Source organism: Pan troglodytes, chromosome 16, assembly GCF_028858775.2.
Source record: "Pan troglodytes isolate AG18354 chromosome 16, NHGRI_mPanTro3-v2.0_pri, whole genome shotgun sequence".
Taxonomy (NCBI): Eukaryota; Metazoa; Chordata; class Mammalia; order Primates; family Hominidae; genus Pan; species Pan troglodytes.
The window spans coordinates 72,130,906-72,151,020 of NC_072414.2; the positions used below are offsets into that span (position 1 = coordinate 72,130,906).

Below are 20,115 nucleotides of genomic sequence, written 5' to 3' on the forward strand. Positions count from 1 at the left end.
TTCTCTCTCTTTCCACACACACATAACCTGTATATGCCAGGCACTATTCTAGGTGCTTCACAAATATTAATTCATTCCATTCTCATATCAACTTTGTGAAGTAGGAACTATTATCATCAACATTATACAGAGAAGGAAGCTGAGGTAGAGAAAGTTTAAGTAACTTGTCCAAGGTTGAGCATCTTGTCAACGTCATTTTACTACTGGCATGTGAAACAGGTGAGTTATATTTTTTAGAATATTAATTCTCATTAATTGAAGCCTTCCAAACAGGCCTAACTGTCCCCTTCTCTGACATACAAGTGGAAGTGTCATAGCTGGACGGAGCATCATGGTATGAAGGCAGAAAGGACGCGACTGGGTGTTCTTCTGAAGCTCAGGGAGCAGCTCTTGGGGAGAAAGTGTTTCCAGGAAGCGGACAAGAGTTCTGTTGAGCTGAAGAGCAGGGCAGCAGCCGGGGCGAGCGAGGCTGGAGTCATGCAGGGTAGAGCCTTAAATGCTAAGCTGGGGTTTGCTCTCGGTAGGACCAGCTAGCTGCCCCGAGCGGGGGCTGGAACCAGATCTCCCCGACGTGGACTCGCGGACAGGGCGGGGATCAGGACGGGGGCGGGGCCAGGGGAGGGGCGGGGCTCGGGGAGTGAGGCGAGACTGGAGGGCCTGGGACTCGGGTACCCGGGCCAGGGGAGGGGCGGGGCTCAGGGAGGGAGGGAGAGATTGGATGACCTGGGGCTTGCAGGGCGGGGCGAGGGGAGGGGCGGGGCGAGAGGAGGGAGGGTGAGACTGTGGAGGACCTGGGGCTCGCGGGGTCGGGGCAAGGGGAGGGGCGGGGCTCAGGGAGGGAGGAGAGACTGGAGGATCTGAGGCTCACGGGGGCGGGGCCAGGGGCGGGGCGGGGCTCTGGAAGGGCGGGCGAGACTGTGGAGGACCTGGAGCTGGCGCGGGTCAGGGTAGGGGGAGGGGCAGGGTTCGGGGTTCGGGGGCGGGGTGTTCACGGTGAGACCAAAAGTCAGGTAGGAGCCTCCGGGGTCCCTGCTGTGTCACCCGGACAGGCCGTGGGGGCGGGCAGGGGGGCGGGGCCGGGCCTGACCACAGCGGCCGAGTTCAGTCCTGCTCTCCGCACGCCACCTTAGGCCCGCAGCCGTGCCGGGTGCTCTCCAGCATGTCCTTCATCCCGGTGGCCGAGGATTCCGACTTCCCCATCCACAACCTGCCCTACGGCGTCTTCTCGACCAGAGGCGACGTGAGCAGTGGGGCTTTGGCGTCCGGGCGCGGGGAGGGAGTGGAGTGGAGTGGAGTGGAGTGGAGTGGAGTGGAGTGGAGTGGAGTGGAATGGAGTGGAATGAGGGGCGGGATGGAGGCTTGTGCCACTTTTCTCTTAAGATTCGTTCCGTGAGAGTGCCTATGGGCTCGAGTCCCGCCTCGTAACTTTCTAGCTGTGCACGTTGTTTAACTTTTCAGCCTCATTGTCCGCAGGTTTGCTGAGAATTAAATGCAAAATGAAATGAATCGTGTCACTCTCCCAGACAAGCAGAGCAAGCAGGATTCTGTTACCGGAAGCTGCAGCACACAGGCATGCTGCCTACTCCGAGGTGGTTGCGGTGTGTTTCTCTCGCCCAAGAGGCCAGGTCAGGGCTGGTGGTTCATCTCGCTGGATAGCCCCTAACCCTAGAACCCGGGAAATGATAACCCGGTATGCGTAGCAGGTCAGAGGGGCACGCGCGTTTCTTGGCTTAGAGTTGTGAGATCTAAGATGGCAAGTGTCTCTGCCTATAGCTGAAATTCTTTCAGCTCCTGGTGTGGGCTCCCTGGCATTCCCCTACTGATCAGAAGAAAGAGGGCAGGGAAACAAACTTTGACTAAGTCAGTGTAGTCTGATTGGTAGAAAGAAGTATTTGAAAACTGGGGGTTTATCAGCAAATAGATAATAAGAGGGTCCCTAGGTTGGAAAAGCAGATTCCCTTGGATTTGTTGATGATATTTTTGGCTTAGATTTCTGCTCCCAACTTTAAAGGTAAACTCCTGATTCAGCTCTGTAAGCCATAGAACCCCAGAATCAGGAAATGTTTGCTAAACGAGGGGCCTGGCAGTTGGCTTCTTCTTGGAAAGTGGGGTCCCCTCCTTCCCCCATGGCTTGTCATTGGATGCAAGTGGCTGGCCTTTTGTGGGCCTGTCTGCGGTAAGTGCTTTGGTCTAGAAGGGTCAACTTGTGGTTTCACATCTGGCCGGGCTGACCAGATGTTGCAAGGATACAGAAAGTGGACACTCAATCCCCTGGAGGACACAATCTGAGGTACATTAAATCTTAACTTGTGATGGCCAACAACCTTTCTGCAGACAGAGCCCTCCCTCTGCCCTCCTCAAACACTTTGCCCTCGGCAGATGTGTCCTCCCTCACCTTTGCTGGGAGCACAAATCCATTAGACAGAAACATTTGTGAGAGGCAGGCACACCCCAGTAGGGAGCTCTGACTTGCTTTCTCAGGGGAATCGAATTAATATCCGTTAGAGTGTGGCTGGGTGTTTTCAGACACCATGTCCCGCTGTTTCAACATCAGAATGTGCAGGGCAGCCACTACAGATGTCTGGAAGAGAGAGCCCCATTCCGCTGTCCTCTGATACAGTGCTGGGGGTGGAGAGTTGGCCCTTTGGCCTTCCAGCTGAACAGGCCTCTTCTGAAGCTTTCTCTGCAGGCATTGGACATTCCAACCGTGATGGCTGCCTTGCCAGGCAAGACTAGTTGCCAAGGCAAAACCTCCCTTCCCCCATGTCAGCAGTCAGCCTTTCCTAATTTGAGTGGAATAACAATGAATCCTGCCATCACTTTATTCATTTTTTTTTATTCGGCGAATGCTTATGAACCCCAACTCTGGTCCAGATTTTGCCCGGGCTCCGAGTTGGCATCAAAGACACAGGAGACGCCTTCCTTCCATTTCTGGTTGCTCATGGACTAGTAAGGTGTACAGGGGTGCTCCCTGTGAAGGTAGGGGTGGTGGCCTCTGAGAACGGGATTGTAGTAGTGTGGAGCTGGTTTTGCCGGGTGCCTTGTTAAAGTCCCCGTGGTCTGGCCGTGCCGCTGCCTCCTGGCCTCTGCTCTCTCCAGCCACATTGGCTGCCTTTGAGTCTCTGAGATGTGCTAAGAGCAGCTTCCTGCCTTCAGGCCTTAGCACATGTTGTTCCTTCTGCCTGGAATACTCGTCCTAATGCTCTCTATATGCTTGGCCCCTTCTCACTCTTTGGGACTCAGCTTAAATGTCACCTCCTAAGCACCCTCTCTGAATGAGCTCCCCGCTGCGGCCCAGCCTTGGTTATCTCTCACCACACCCTGTGTTTCCTTTTGCTTCTGGAGAGAAGGAACCACGTCACTGTTCCCAGGACCTCAGCAGCCTTTGTGTAATGCTGGTACTGAGAAGATGCTCTCTAAATGTTTGTGGCATGAATAGCGTCTACCCTGTGTCTGTTCTTGTGGTGAGAGATTTACAGATATTAATTAAATTCTCACAATAAACCTACTGTGAAGTTATTGTCCCCATTCTACAGATGAGGAAACTGAGGCCCAGAGAGGCAAAGCATCATGCTCCAGATCTCACAGCCAGTAAGAGGCAGATATGGGGTTGATCCCCACATCTGTCAGCCTCCCAATCTGTAAGGTCCAGCCCTACGGGGCTTAGCGGGTGTTCTCCCTGTGTGCGGAAATGGGAGATTGTAAGAAATAAAGACACAAGACAAAGAGATAAAGAGAGAACAGCTGGGCCCGGGGGACCACTACCACTGAGACACAGAGACCGGTAGTGGCCCCGAATGGCTGGGCACACTGATATTTATTGCACACAAGACAAGGGGGGCAGGGTAGGGAGGGCGAGTCGTCCAAGTGATTGATAAGGTCAAGCAAGTCATGTGATCATGGGACGGGGGCTCTTCCCTCTAAGGTAGCCAAAGCAGAGAGGGAAGGCAGCATACGTCAGCATTTTCTTCTATGCACTTATAAGAAAGCTCAAAGACTTTAAGACTTTCGCTATTTCTTCTACCACTGTCTACTACAAACTTCAAAGAGGAACCAGGAGTACAGGAGGAACATGAAAGTGGACAAGGAGCGTGACCATTGAAGCACAGCACCACAGGGAGGGGTTTAGGCCTCCGGATGACTGCGGGCAGGCCTGGGTAATATCCAGCCTCCTACAGGAAGCTGGTGGAGCAGAGTGTTCCCTGACTCCTCCAAGGAAAGGGAGACTCCCTTTCGTGGTCTGCTAAGTAACGGGTGCCTTCCCAGGCACTGGCGTTACCGCTTGACCAAGGAGCCCTCAAGCGGCCCTTACGCGGGTGTGACAGGGCTCACCTCTTGCCTTCTAGGTCACTTCTCACAATGTCCCTTCAGTACCTGACCCTATACCCACCGGTTATTCCTAGGTTATATTAGTAGTACAATAAAGAGTAATATTAAAAACTAATGGTTAATAATGTTATACTAATAATCGATAATTGTCCATGATCATCTGTATATCTAATTTGTATTACAACTGTATAGCAGTATAGCTACAGTTTGTGCCTTCGGTCTCTTGCCTCGGCACCTGGGTAATCCTTTGCCCACACCAATCCCATGCTTCCCCCTCTATGTCAGGCTGGGAGTTGGGTAATGCTTTCCTTTGGACAACTTTATATCAGATATGACCAACTATTTTAAAACAGAGGCAATGCACATTCATTCTCTTGAAGTTAGACAAATGCAGTCTCCCTTCTTAGTTTGTTTCCCTCAAGTTGCAGATGGGAAACTGAGGCCCAGAGACTTGTCCAAGATGATAAGATGGTGAATGAGGGAGCAGACTTGGAGCCCAGGAATCCTGGATCTGACTTGTGAGCCCCCTCTAGTTTTGTGCTGAAGAAAATAACTCCCAAGGTTGAAAGTAGAGGGACTCACTCTCTCAGACTTTTTCTGGGTCCTCAGGTCATAGTTTGAAGCACAAGTTTGAAGCTTCTAGGCTTTGTTTGCATTTGAGGCAGCAGGCAGCTGCACTTGTGACCCCAGTTTGGAAGTTGCTCACTGGTGGTGACTCCTTCTTGCCTTCAGCTGGGTGTGGGGACCAGGGTCAGAGATGTGGTCCAAGGGTCTGCCCTGCACATTCCCTGAATGGAAAGCCACTTGGATTCAGGTGGTTCAGCTCTTTGCCTAAAGCAGATTTGCCATTTTCAGGAGGGGAAGACTGAGGCCCAGGGAGTTGGCAGTGGGGCTGAGAATGAGTAACTAAGCTCTCCAGGCAGCCTCTTCTAGGGTAGGCTCTGCTGGGACCTCAGATGAGGAGTATGGCTCTGGTCTACCCCGATTCCAAGAGCTGACATGCATGGAGAAATGGTCATCTTTTCTCAGCCCACCCCAGTGAGCAGCCAATGGAGATAAGGCCAGCCAATAATCCCACCACTAAGCTCGCTGGCACTGAAATGGCCAAGCTGGTGGTTCAGGAGAGCTGGAAGCCTGGCTCAGGACAGAGCCCTGGGAAGTTGAGTCTGCAAACATGCCCTCGGGTTCTTGTTGACGAGCAAAGCTCAGGGTTGTGGGGACAAAGACCAGGACTTAACAAATATTTAAGACATCTTTGTTGATGCTGGGATTTTGTGGTGCAGAAAGGAACTTGCCTTGCATGTTCTGAGCAGTCTGGCTTCCTGCAGCTCCCTTACAACCCGAGCTCTCCTCCATTTGAGCTACAACAGAGCTCATTAATCCAAGCCACCTGGCCCTCAGCACTGTGCGTTGGGCACTCATGCTCCACCGCACAACTGAATTACCCTAGTCAAGGCCTAGAAACCTGGAAAATAATCCAACATCCTGGTAAGGTGGTGAGCTCCTCATCACTGGAGGCATTTATGTAATGCCTAGGGAACTTTGCAGGGGTCTTTGCCCAGGTTAAGTGGCTAGGACCAGGCTGACTGCTCTTCCCCCCGTCCAAGGGATATTTGATTTATTTCCCATTCAGGGAACACAGATTATTTTTCCTTTTAGTTCTGGAAGCAGAGATGGCACAAGGGAGCTGGGGCAGGATGCTGAGAACATGGTTCTTCAGTCCGCTCTGCATACAGGGCCACCTAAAGGGGGACCCGTGGACTCTTCAATAGACAGGCTTTCTGAGTAAATGAGCCAAGCCCAGCCAGGGGCTTTTTCTGGTGCTGACGGTGTCGTCTTCCTCCTAGCCAAGACCGAGGATAGGTGTGGCCATTGGCGACCAGATCCTGGACCTCAGCATCATCAAGCACCTCTTTACTGGTCCTGTCCTCTCCAAACACCAGGATGTCTTCAATCAGGTAGGACATTGTGAAACGACTTGTCCCTGACCTCAATGGCACTTACAGTGGATGCCAACAAGAGAATGCTCCTTGCATTCCATTTCTGATAGAGGTAATGCCATCGGAGGTCTCAGCGGTTATACTTGGATAAGGCTGGGGTTGTTTTGAGACAGACAAACTGGTAGGAGGTGGCCTTGGGACAATTCAGGGTGGCTTCTCACCTCAGGGCGAGTTCCTAGGTGAAAAAAGTGTCAGTGTCTGCAGTCCTGGGTCGTTCCTAGTTGTCTATGAGATGAAGCTCTTCAGGAACTCTGGTTACTTTTCTTGTCAAGCTGTTTGAGCCTCTGCCTGTCCAAGGGCTGTGTGGGCCCCCAAGGGAGGGAGCTACGAGCCTAGCCCTCCAGTTCTGTGGAAGCAGCCACGGAGGAGTCAGCCTGAAGTACATGTTCACATGGGATGGACATGAATTTGCTTCCCTGTAAATGGTCATCTACTTTGATGTAGCATCTTCTCATTGCATGGGTCAGGAAGGAGGGTGGGATTTATGGGTACCTCTTGTGTGCCAGGAGCTTCGCACACATCCTCTCCTTCAATCCTCCTGACCACCCTCTGGCATAGGAATTGGAATTCCTATGGGGGCCGGAGCATCTAGATGGGGACCTGAACTTCTGGAATGAGACATCGTTTTCCCAAGCTGCACAGCTAGAAGTATCAGAGCTGGGACTGGAACTCTGACTCTTAGAACCTACAAGGGCTTTTTCTGCTATGCCTCACTGGCTATAAAACCTCTTCTTTTTTTAAATTAAAAAACTTCTCGGCTCACGCCTGTAACCCCAGCACTTTGGGAGGCCGATGTGGGCAGATCACTTGAGGTCAGGAGTTCGAGACCAGCCTGGCCAACATGGTGAAACCCCCTCTCTACTAAAAATACAAAAATTAGCTGGGTGTGGCAGTGCACGCCTGTAATCCCAGCTACTCGGGAGGCTGAGGCAGGAGAACTGCTTGAACCTGGGAAGCAGAGGTTGCAGTGAGCCGAGATCACATCAGTGCACTCCAGCCTGGGTGACAGAATGGGAAAAAAAAAACAACTTTTTTTTTTTAATAGAGATGAAGTCTCACTATATTGCCCAGGCTGATCTTGAACTCCTGGGCTCAAGTGATCCTCCACCTCGGCCTCCCAGTGTGCTGGGATTACAGGCATGAGCCATCACACCTGGCCCAAAACCTCTTCTTAACTAACGTGAAAGGAATTAGTTTAGGCTGTGATCACTCTGCAGACTGGAGTGTGCCTCTACTGGAAGAACATGGCCACCTTCAACTGTGGGCTGGGCCAAGCTTAGCACAATTGCTGTGCCAGGTAGCAACTCCTGGGCTTGGACAATTGTGTGCAGGTGCACGAGGGCCTGAGGCAACGTCAAGAGAGGATATGCTTTTCTCCAGGTTGATGAATAAATGACAAAACTAAGAGCAGATGTCCTGAGAGTTTGAGTTAGCGGGAGAGAAGTGGCAAGGGCTGGCAGGCTGGCTGGCCTTCCATTGGAAGGAGGGATACTCCCTGGGTTTTCCTGTACCTGATCTTCTTTCTCCCTGTTTTGGTCTTAGCCTACACTCAACAGCTTCATGGGCCTGGGTCAGGCTGCCTGGAAGGAGGCAAGAGTGTTCCTGCAGAACTTGCTGTCTGTGAGCCAAGCCAGGCTCAGAGATGACACCGAACTTCGGAAGTGGTGAGAAGCACATGGTCATAGTGGGGATGAGGGGATGCAGCAGGGGAGATGAGGGGATGCAGCAGGGGAGATGAAGGCTGTGTGGTTGTCAGTGCCATTCTGAGTCACGGCTTGGCAGCCTTAGTGTGGCCAAGTCAGACCTGCCCTCATCCAGCCCCTGCCTGAGCTGCCTATTGATGGGAGGGCTTTGGGAGGACTGGGATTGCCTTGGCACCTGGACTGGAGCTGCCCAAGCTAGGCCAGGCCAGGCCCATTGGCCCTCTCTCTTACTCAGGCTGTCCTCATTAGCATCATCTGTGACCTCATCTGGTTTCTAGAGTAGGAAAGAGTTTCCACTTGTCTAGTCCCATTTCCTAGGGTAGAATATAGAAACGGCTTCAGTGGGTGGATGTCCTCTCAGCTGTGAAAGGTTCAGCATAGCTCTGGCCCCAGGCCAGCCAGAAGGTGCCCACTGGAGATTGTGGATAATCTTGGGGATGGTCTAGGCTGAGCCTGTGGGTGGGACCGCGCTTTGCTGCCTACTTGACTTTGAAGCCCCTGGTTCTGTGTTTCAGTGCATTCATCTCCCAGGCTTCTGCCACGATGCACCTTCCAGCCGCCATAGGTGAGTGCAGTCTCTTCACCAAGACAAGAATGGAGCAGCTTCGTGGGCCAAGAGGGCTGGCCAGGTGCTTTGGTTCTGCATCTGTGTGGAGGGTCCCTGCTGGTGGGGGGAGATGGAGGAGGGGCTCTGGGGCTGTTACCCCCTCCTCATCACTGACCTTTCCCAGCATCCAGGCCCGGCATTCACTCAGGCTATTATCTTGCCTCAGGTAGTGAGTTGCAGACTGCTCAAGTTCATGACTAGCTGCATGGCTCCCTGCACAGCAAATTGCTTTCCTTCCCCCAAAGGCTATGGGACAAATTCTCTGAGCTCAGTCCGTGAGTCAGCAGTTTTGAGGATAGAGGCCAGAGGGCTATGAAGGGCCCCAGTTTGAGCACGTGGCAGGATGTCTGGTTGGAGTGTCATTCAGGAAGTTGGAGCTGTTGAAACTCTCAACCTGAAGCAGAGAGAGAGGCTGGCTCAGCCTGTGGCCCAAAGCACAGCCCTCTTCCTTGTGCACAGGTCTCCTCTGCTGGGCTACCCGGGCACCTGTGAGCTGAGGGGCCTGTTGACCCTGCCCTGGGGTACACTGCCTCTCTGGAACAGCTCCTGCTGTCCGGGGAGAGTCCTTTGCTGCTGGGCTGCTTGGGCTAAGCTGACTGGAGGATGGGGTTGGGGACAGGGGCCGAGTCACCTGCCTCCTCCCAGCCCCTCTCACTCCCCACTCTCATACACTCATGGGACTGTGCTATGTTTTGGCAAACCAGCTGTTGTGCAAACCATATGTCTTTCAGGGATATCATGTCTGGTTGACTGATGGTGCCCTTTCTTGTTTTTTTTTTTTTGTTATGGATTTATTCTTTTGAAAAATCTCTCAGCTATTACTTCTGTGCATTGGGACTGAAGATGGGAAGCAGCAGCTAAGGCTCCACCTGCCCTGTGGACTTTTCTTCCTCTCCTCACCCTTCACCATGACTGTTGCTAGTCTAGGCTGTTGGTATTGATGAATATCCAGCATTTTTTTTTTTGAGGAGACATTTAGGAAGATAAAACAGGCAGACTGTCCCAACTGGTTTTTCTTTCAGATTTTTAATTCTCCGAATGGTAGATATGCCTACAGCTTGCTGGCCAGCCCGTTCAGTTCATCATAATCAACAGGCACTGATATGCATCTGCAGTGTGCAAGCCCTTGTCCTTGGCACTCGGGCAGAGTCCAAGAAAATGAGGACTGGGCTGGGGCTGTCCTGGAATGTCCACAGTCTAGCAAAGATGTGCACACACATAACTGGAGCACCAGTGGGAAGCGAAGCCTGCCCCAGAAGGATTCAGGGGAGGGGATTTGGAGGGGGAAGAGATCCTGCTAGAGAGAGCAGGGAGGGCTTCAGGGAGGAGCGGGCCTCAAAGAGTTGCCAGGATTTGAATACACAGGGACAAGGGAGAAGTCAATCAGTATAGGCGTGGTGAGGGAGCCTGTGGGAACTCGGGAATGGCAGTTGTGTGTGGTAAAAGTGGGGAGCCTGAGAAGGGGGGTGGTATCAGCCACTTGGTGTTCACATTCCACTGTCAGTTTCAGAAAGTCTGGACTCCTGATTTCTTATTTGTTTCTCAGCTGAGGGCTCTAAAAACAAATATTCAGTGAGGATATTTTATATTGCATTTGGTGCTGCCATTGCTGGCTGCAGGCTGAGCTCTGGATGTGTAAACAGTATTGTGTGCACACTCGTGGCTCCAGTGCTTGGAACAGTCCATTTTTCCTGAGGCATGTGGGTTGCTGATGGGATCTGTTGGGTCTTTCCTCTGCAGGAGACTACACAGACTTCTATTCCTCTCGGCAGCATGCTACCAACGTCGGAATCATGTTCAGGGACAAGGAGAATGCATTGATGCCAAATTGGTATGAACTGGGCCAAATGTTTGCATAAGTTCAAAGTCTTTCATTTCCAGCAGCATGTTTGTCTCAGGAGCTGCCAAGTTCTTCTTAAAGTAAACTGGGGAGGAAAAGCAGTTATGATGTTGTTGCAACCTCTGGAGGCAGTGGTCTCAGCTTCTGGTCTCCTGCTCAGCTTGGCTTAGGACTTGCTGTGGGATCGAAGGGCAAGTCCCTTAAACTTCTTTGGACAGCAGGGGTTGGAATTAGATTCCCTTAATCCCTATGCTCCTTCTGGAGTCTTTCATTTATAAGCTGTGTATTATTGTACTATGGGCAAGTCTTAGACTCTAGCATGCTCCATACTTACATTTTCTGATAAATGAGAATCCTCAAATGTGCCCAGTGCTGTATATTCCTCAACATGTGATTGGTTTCATTCATTTGTTTGATCCTCGTAGTAGTTCTGTGATGTCACAAGGCCATGATTGTAAGCCCCATTTTACAGACAGGAAAATGGGCTCAGAGAAGGATCAACTTGCCTGAGCACAACAGGGCCACAGCCTGTCTCCCAGCCCCCAGATCAGGCCATTGACCAAGCTGAGGATGCAGAGCTGGGATCCTTGCCCTTTGTTCTGTGTTGTCCCCTGGATGTGATGGTTCCTTGGAACTGAAGAGGGCCTGGACTCAGTGGCAGGCATACACTCCAGGCCCCAGTGCCATCAGTCACACACAGGAGCTGGGTTAGGGACGGGGCTTTACTCTCTCGCGAGTGAGTGTCTCCAGTAGGCTATGCCATGAGGGGAGGGTCTGTTAGAACCAAGATGAGGAAGAAAGAAAGGGAGACAGAGCAGTTCCAAGCCAGAGATGATGAGCAACAAGGCCAAGGTTGCAGAACAAGGCAGGGGTGAATCTGAGACCAGAACCCAGGCTCCAGGTTCCAGGCTCCCACGTGAGATGGGCAAATATTTGAGAATCTTGCATTGTACAGGCTCCAGGCTGTATTTGTCCCCAGCCAGCTTCAACTTGTCTATCTGATGGGTTGAGTGTCTATATGAGTGTCCTTGGCAGTGATGACTCAGTGGACTGCCCAGCCCCAGAAGAGCTGGCTGTCACCTGTGTGCCAGGATCCCAGTGGCCAAAGGGCAGGGGCACCAGGAAGTGAGAGGAGAGCCGGGACCTGGGAAATGAGTGTTGACTGTGTCTGAAACCGAGTGTGGGGGCCGCAGCCATCCTTGCCCCATGTCCTTCTGCAGAATAAGAGCAAACAGGCCTTCTCTAGCCATGTTTGATGCAAGATGGCCCGCAGCTGTGACTTTTTAGCTTTATGTACATAGTCTTTATTATAAAGGTAACATATATTTACTGGAATTAACCCAAATACTACAGAAAATATGTAAAGTAAACATTTACAATTAAAAATGTGTCTACTCTTTGACCTGCAATGCTCACTTTCATGCATCTATCCTACAGAAATAAAAGCACCAGTGGGTTGTATCCAAGAGCAAGGATGTTAATTAGCAGAGTTTCTAGTGGCCCAGAACTGGAAGTAATTTGAATGCTTATCAGTGGAGGAATGGTTGAAAAATTGGTCTATTCACAATATGAAATGTTTTGCAGCTAGTGAAAGATTTAGATCAAGAGAGATGTGCATTGATCTGTGTTAAGTGAAATAGGTAAACCATAGGCAATTAGGTAAAGTGTGTCTCACTTTTATTAAAAAAAGCACAAAAAATATATATGTACATACACACTGTATTAGTTTTCTGTTGCTGCTGTAACAAATTACCACAAACTTGGTGGCTTAAAACACAAATATATTCTCTTCTAGTTCTGGAGGCCAGAAGTCGAAAATCAGTCTCACTGGCTAAAGTCAAGGTGTCAGCAGGGCTGGTTCCTTCTGGAGGCTCTAGGAGAGAACCCATTTCTTTGACTTTTCAGCTTTAGAGGTTGCCTGTATCCCTTGCCTTTTGACCCCTTCCTCATATCACTCCAACCACTTGCTTCTGCTGTTACATTTCCTACTTCCTCCTTTGACCTTGCCTCTGTCTATAAGGACCCTTGTGATTACATTTAGCGTTCACTCAAATAACCAGGGAGAGTATCCCTATCTCAAGATCCCTAACTTAATCACACCTGCAAAACCCTTTTTGCCATGTAATAATATCGACAGGCTCCAAGGATTAGGATCTGGATATCTTTTGGAGGGCTATTTTTCAGCTTAACACACACACACACACACACACACACACGTACACATGCACACACACACACTTATGCATACATTATTTCCATAGGCCGGTATGAGCATAGAGAAAGGCAAAAAATATTAGACTCCAGATTAACATTGCTTTCCTCAGGGGAGTGGCCGGATGGGGAGAAACTACTAACTCCTTTTTTTCATCTGAATTGTTTGAATTATTACATGCCATGTAATTGCATGCAATGGAATTTTATAATTTAATCCAATAAAGGAACCAAAGTGGGTAAAAAAGGGAGCTCTTCCTCAGCCACTCACCAGAGGCAACTACTTTGAACAAGTTGGATGTGCCGCTTCCTGTACTTTGCTCCAGGTTACATATGCATGACCACACGTATGCACGCATACATATGCATTTTATTTCTTTAGTTAACAAAACGAGGCCATGCTGAAATTTGCTTTTTTTACTTCTTCATTGACATCATTGACATATCTCCATGTAGATAAGTTTAAATCTATCTCAGTCTTTTACAAAATAAGTTTTTTGGGGTAGGTAATACAAGACAATTACACAGTAAAATAGCATTTTTATAAAAAGATACGAAAATACAGTACAGTAGGGCTGGGCGCGGTGGCTCACATCTGTAATCCCAGCACTTTGGGAGGCTGAGGTGGGTGGATCACAAGGTCAGGAGTTTGAGACCAGCCTGGCCAATATGGTGAAACCCTGTCTCTACTAAAAATACAAAAATTAGCGGCCGGGCGTGGTGGCTCACGCCTGTAATCCCAGAACTTTGGGAGGCCGAGACGGGCGGATCACCTGAGGTCAGGAGTTTGAGACCAGCCTGGCCAACATGGTGAAACCCTATCTCTACAAAAGTACAAAAATTTGCTGGGCATGATGGCGGGTGCCTGTAATTTCAGCTACTTGGGAGGCTGAGGCAGAAGAATCACTTGAACCTGGGAGGCGGAGGTTGCAGTGAGCTGAGGTTGTGCCATTGCACTCCAACCTGGGTGACAGAGCGAGACTCCATCTCAAAAAAAAAAAAAAAAAATTAGCTGGGTGTGGTGGCGGGCGCCTGTAGTCCCGGCTACTTGGGAGGCTAAGGCAGGAGAATCACTTGAACCTTGGAGGTGGAGGTTGCAGTGAGCTGAGATCACACCACTGCACTCCAGCCTGGGCGACAGAGCGAGACTCTGTCTCAAACCCCACCCCCCACCAAAAAAAAAAGAAGGTACAGTAATAAAAGTGTATAGAAATATAGGGAAATGAGGACCATGCTGGTTTCCTCTAGGGTGAGGGGCAGGAAGGGAGGGAAGGAGAGTGAGACCAGGGAGGGATCCCAAGGATGCATTGGACTGGATAAGTGAACTGTTATTTCTTTAGCTCCTTGGCGGTGCATGGTGACTTGTGTTACTACATGTTTTTGTATATCATAAATATTGCAAAATAATTTATCAAACATTTAAAAAATTAAAAGCAACAAAAACAGTCAATATATATATACATGGTTGAGAATTCAAAAGGTACTCAAGGGTAAACAATGAAAAAAACAGAACTCAACCACCTATGGGCCACCATCCAGTTCCCTTCTCCAGAGACAAAACTGTTAATCGGTGTCATACATATATTTTCTTTCTCTTTTTTTTTTGAAACTGGGTCTTACTTGGTCACCCAGGCTGGAGTGCAGTGGCATGACCTTGGCTCACTGCAGCCTTGACCTCCCAGGTGAAGCCATCCTCCTGCCTCAGCCCCCTAAGTAGCTGGGATTAAAGGTGCACACCACCATGCCTGGCTAATTTTTGTATTTTTTGTAGAGATGGGTTTTCGCCATGTTGATCAGGCTGGTCCCAAACTCCTGGACTCAAGTGATCAGCCCACCTTGGCCTGCCTTAGCCCCACAAAGTGCTGGGGTTATAGGCATGAGCCACCATGCCCGGCCTTCTTATATATTTTTTCACAGATGTTTTTGCATACTTTGCCAGTTTATATATACAGTCATTTCTCTATTATTAGTTTACAAGAGTGTTTTATAGGTGATAGAAATTAACCCTTTGTTGCAATGCATTGCAAATATTTTCTCCCAGTATGTTATCTTTTTTCTTTGTTTGCCAGTCTTTCTAGATACAGAGTTTTGCATTTTCTTTTTCTTTTTTTTGAGACAGAGTCTTGCTCTGTCACCATGGCTAGAGTGCAGTGGCACCATCTCGGCTCACTGCAAGCTTCGCCTCCCAGGTTCACGCCACTCTCCTGCCTCAGCCTCCCGAGTAGCTGGGACCACAGGTGCCTGCCACCACGCCCGCCTAATTTTTTGTATTTTTAGTAGAGACAGGGTTTCACCTGTTAGCCAGGATGGTCTCGATCTCCTGACCTTGTGATCCGCCCGCCTCGGCCTCCCAAAGTGCTGGGATTACAGGCGTGAGCCACCGTGCCCGGCCTAGAGTTTTGCATTTTCATAAAGTCAGGCATGCCAATCATTTTCCTTATGGCATTTACTTTAGTGTAATGTTTAGAAAGGCCTTCTCCACCCCAAGAATTTGGAAGTTTTTTGTGTTTTTGTGTTTTTTTTTTTTCTAGTGTCTGTAATAGCCTTTGTTTGTACATTTAGATCTTGAATCCATCTGGATTTCCTTTTATGTGTGAGGTGTGGTATGGGTCTGTATCCATTTCCTGGGGCTGCTGTAAGAAAAAGCCACAACAACAGGAATTTATCCCCTCAGTTCTGGAGGCCATAAGTCTGCAATCAAGGTGTCAGCAGGGCCATCTCCTCCTGAAGCTTCTAGGACCATCCTTGTCCTTGCTGCTTCCAGCTTCTGGGGGCTGCAGGCGTTCCTTGTGGCTGCATCACTCCAGTCTCTGCCTCTGTCTTCACGTGGCCTTCTCCTCCTTTCTACATCTTCTCTTCTCTTCTGTCTCTTATAAGGACATTTCTAATTGGATTTAGGGCCCACCTGGATAATTCAGGATGATCGTGTCTCAAGATTCTTAACTTGATTACATGTATAAAGACTCTGGGAGTTAGGACATGGCTGTATCTTTTTTATTTTTATTTTTTGAGATGGAGTCTTGCTCTGTTGCCTGGGCTGGAGTGCAGTGGTGTGATCTCGGTTCATTGCAACCTCCACCTCTCAGGTTCAAGCGATTCTCCTGCCTCAGCCTGCCGAGTAGCTGGGACTACAGGCGTGCACCACTATGCCTGGCTAATTTTTGTATTTTTAGTAAAGACGGGGTTTCACCATGTTACCCAGGCTGTTCTCGAACTCCTGGCCTCATGTGATCTGCCCACCTCAGCCTCCCAAAGTGCTGGGATTACAGGCGCGAGCCACTGCGCCCAGCCCAGAATTTTCTTCCTTTTTGAGGCTGAGTAATATTGAACTGTATGTATGTACCACAGTTTGTTTATCCATTCATCTGTGGATGGAAACTTGTAAGCACCTTTTGATTTTTGAGCCATGTGTATATGGCCACTCTTTGTTTCTAGTTTTTGAAGTTTTTAAAGTTAATTGACAACATATAACAGTTCTGATGCCCTGCATTCTCTTGCCTTCCTTTCTCAGGCTGCACTTACCATTGGGCTACCATGGCCGTGCCTCCTCTGTCGTGGTGTCTGGCACCCCAATCCGAAGGCCCATGGGACAGATGAAACCTGATGACTGTAAGTGACCCCAGCGTCCAGGCCTTGCTGGTGCCCAGCTTTCTGTTCCCACACAGAGAGTTCTGTGGCCTCACTCACAGCACCCTTTTTTTTTTTTTTTTCTGGTGTTATTCCAGCTAAGCCTCCCGTATATGGTGCCTGCAAGCTCTTGGACATGGAGCTGGAAATGGTAAGTGAGCTTGGTGTTTTATTGCCGTGGGATCTATAGACACCCGGCAGGAGAGCCCTCTGGGATGGCTTCCCGCACCATGAGCCGCCCACTCCTCTCCTCTTCAGCCACATCGGCAGCCGCTCTGTGTCCCCACCTGGCCATCAGAAGGACAGTTGATCCTTATTACTTGCAGATTCTGTATTTGAGAATTCACAACTACTTGCTAACATTTATTTGTAAGTCCAGAATTAATATTCACAGAGCTTTTGTGGGCATGTGTGGACATGCGCAGAGCAGTGAAACGTTTGAGCTGCCTGGTGAGCATGTTCCTAGGTGAGGCTGGACAAGGTGTTACTCTGCCTTCTTGTCTCAGCTCATGCTGTAAACATGTGTCCTTTGTAGTCTGTTCGGTGCCATGTTTTTTGCATATCTGTGCTTTTTTGGCTGTTTCATTGTTTTTTTATAATGGCCCCAAGCGCAGTGCTAAAGTGCCGTCTAGTGTCCCTAGCACAGGAAGACTGTGATGTGCCTTATGGAGAGAATATGTGTGTTAGTAAGCTTTGTTCAGGCAAGTTACAGTGCTGCTGCCTCAGCTCAATGTTCATGAAGCAACAAAATATATTACATAAAGCATTTTTAAGCAGAAACACACATAAAACAAGGTTATATAGTTAGGTTTTGATTAGTTGATAAAAATTTTCTGACCAAAGGCTTGTAGGAACCTAATCCTGTGTTTCCTCTAGGAACAGTCATTCTATATTTGCTAATTCTGTGTTCATGGTGACTTTATAAAAAATAATTACCTGGCCGGGTGTGGCGGCTCACACCTGTAATCCCAGCACTTTGGGAGGCTGAGGTGGATGGATCACCTGAGGTCAGGAGTTCAATACCAGCCTGGCCAACATGGTGAAACCCCGTCTCTACTAAAGATACAAAAATTAGCTGGGGATGGTGGTGGGTGCCTGTAATCCCAGTTACTTGGGAGGCTGGGGCAGGAGAATTGCTTGAACTGAGGAGGCGGAGGTTGCAGTGAGCTGAGATCGCGCCACTACACTCCAGCCTTGGTGACAGAGCGAGACTCTGTCTCAAAACAAAAAACAAAAACCCAAAAATAATAATTACCACAAGTGACAAGAGTCAAGTGTATCAGCCCCATGGCTGGGCCCATACAACCTCAGAACTGTGGTCACTTTAGGCTGCATACTTTTTTATTTGTTTTTTGTTTTGTTTTTCTGAGATGGAGTCTCTGTCACCCAGGCTGGAGTGCAGTGGCACTATCTCAGCTCACTGCAAGCTCCGCCTCCTGGGTTCACACCATTCTCCTGTCTCAGCCTCCCGAATAGCTGGGACCACAGGCACCTGCCACCACGCCTGGCTAATTTTTTGTATTTTCAGTAGAGACAGGGTTTCACCATGTTAGCCACGATGGTCTCGATCTCCTGACCTTGTGATCCGCCTGCCTCGGCCTCCCAAAGTGCTTGGATTACAGGCATGAGCCACCGCGCTCGGCCAGGGCTGCACACTTTTTTAAATTAAACTTTTTATTTTGAGGTCATTGTAGACTCACATGCAGTTGTGAGAAATAGTACAGAGATCCCAATACCCTTCACACAGTCTCCCCCAGTGGCAACATCCTTCGTAACCATGGTGCTCTATCACAACCTGGATGTTGATGTTGGTACAGTCGGTCCCACCACCTGAGGATCCCTCATGCTGCCCATTTTTCAGAGGGGACACTGAAATCTGGGCAGCCCCCAAGGTGAGGGGACCAGGAAAGTGATGGAAAGGAGGAGCTGACCTGGGGGAGGCAGCGCTCCAGGGACCTGGCAGGGTCTTCAGCATCTGCTGGGTTGTCTGATGCCCAAGGTTGGAGTCAGTCTCCGTGTGGGAAATGCAGACAGGCAGTTGGAGGGGGCTTTCCCATAGTCAGCACCTACAGTTTTAGGCGTTGCCTCAGGAAGCTCTGAGTGCCTCATCACTGATGGTGTAGAAGAAGCTGTCATGGGGCCACCGAGTCAGGCTGAGGCAGTGGGAAGCTCTGATTGGTGGAGGCAGGCTGAAAGGCCCATCTGCTTTTCTGGAGCTCCCTCTCTCTCCTGGGCTTCCCTGTGATTTCTCTGGATTCAGTCCAGAGGAGGGAAATGAGTGGGCACTGCCAAATAGCCTGTGGATAGCAGGGCATTCCCTGCCAGCCCTCTGCCTCCTCCTGCCTTAGCAAGGGTACTATGTGAGACTTCGGGAGGAGGACCCCCAGCTGAGATTCATCAGAGCAGGGCATCTGAGCCCTGGTTTGGGGCCACGGTCTTCTGTCTGGGAGAACTAAGGACTCTGCAGGCAGACGCTTCACCTGTTGAGAGGGAGAGAGAAAAGACAGAGAGTCAGCATGTGGAGAAATGGTTGGGGCAGAGAACCCAGGTCGCCTGGACTGAAAGTCATGGGATTCTCCATAAGATAGTGCTTTTGGGTTCTTTTTTTCATCTTGATGAAAAATTTGCAATGTTTAACTATTGTCACAGAACAAATAAGATGGTGACTAAGTTTTGCAAATGTCATGGCTGAGTCTATGTTTTTCAAAGAGATTTTCCCAAATTTTTCTTTCTAATGATGCCTGGCTAGTCTGTTGGTTCATGGACATCACGTTGGTGCTGTTTTTCTTTAGAGGTAGTGGGATGATGGATAGGGGTTAGAGGCTGTGGGGTGTGCTCTCTCTGGTACTATTTGCTGCATGAAGGAGGCAGTCTTTTGGTTTTTCATTAAAAAAATTTAGTTTTATTTTTTATTTTTATTTTTAAATTTTATTATTATTATACTTTAAGTTTTAGCGTACATGTGCACAACGTGCAGGTTTGTTACATATGTATACATGTGCCATGTTGGCTTGCTGCACCCATGAAGTCATCATTTAGCATTAGGTATATCTCCTAATGCTATCCCTCCCTCCTCCCCCCACCCCACAACAGACTGGATTAAGAAAATGTGGCACATATACACCATGGAATACTATGCAGCCATAAAAAATGATGAGTTCGTGTCCTTTGTAGGGACATGGATGAAACTGGAAACCATCATTCTCAGCAAACTATTGCAAGGACAAAAAACCAAACACCGCATGTTCTCACTCATAGGTGGGAATTGAGCAATGAACATTTTTATTTATTTTATTTTTTTATTTTTTGAGACAGGGTCTTGCTCTGTCACCCAGGCTGGAGTGCCGTGGCGTGATCTCGGCCTGCTGCAGCCTTGACCTCCCTGGCTCAAGCAATCTTCCCACATAAGCCTCCCAAGTAGCTGGGACTGCGGACATGTGCCACCATGCCTGGCTAATTTTGTTTATTTTTTGTAGAGGTGGGGTCTCACTATGTTGCTCAGGCTTGTCTCGAACTCCGAGGCTCAAGTGATCCTTCCACCTCAGCCTCCCAAAGTGCTGAGATTATAGACGTGAGCCACGGTGCCTGGCCTGGTTTTTCATGACATGAATACAAACCCTGATAGTTTCAGTTTTACAAGCCCCATGTGGCTGTCAAGTCTTGAAAGACAAAGCCTGTATGGGATGAAGAGGAAAGAGCAGAGTGGCCTGGGATGCACTGAAGGGAGGGGAGGCTGCTTTGGAGCTCGGGGGCGCGGAAGGAAGGCCGAGGGCGGGGGCAGGGCACACCACTGCACGC

The 20,115-nt window shown here is 49.4% G+C and overlaps 1 protein-coding gene across 4 annotated transcripts in view; it reads left to right on the forward strand.

Annotated features, from left to right (window-relative positions):
• The first annotated feature begins 200 nt into the window (after positions 1–200).
• The window catches only part of FAH (fumarylacetoacetate hydrolase), a 34,517-nt gene continuing 14,602 nt past the window's right edge, over positions 201–20,115 (forward strand). The window contains exons 1-8 of one of the 4 annotated variants that reach the window (XM_016927080.4): positions 201–219; positions 1,131–1,240; positions 6,177–6,287; positions 7,872–7,993; positions 8,548–8,597; positions 10,380–10,470; positions 16,202–16,299; positions 16,416–16,468. In XM_016927080.4, coding sequence (XP_016782569.1) covers positions 1,160–1,240; positions 6,177–6,287; positions 7,872–7,993; positions 8,548–8,597; positions 10,380–10,470; positions 16,202–16,299; positions 16,416–16,468 — 606 coding nt within the window. In that variant the 5' untranslated portion in view covers positions 201–219; positions 1,131–1,159. 4 annotated transcript variants of the gene reach the window in all.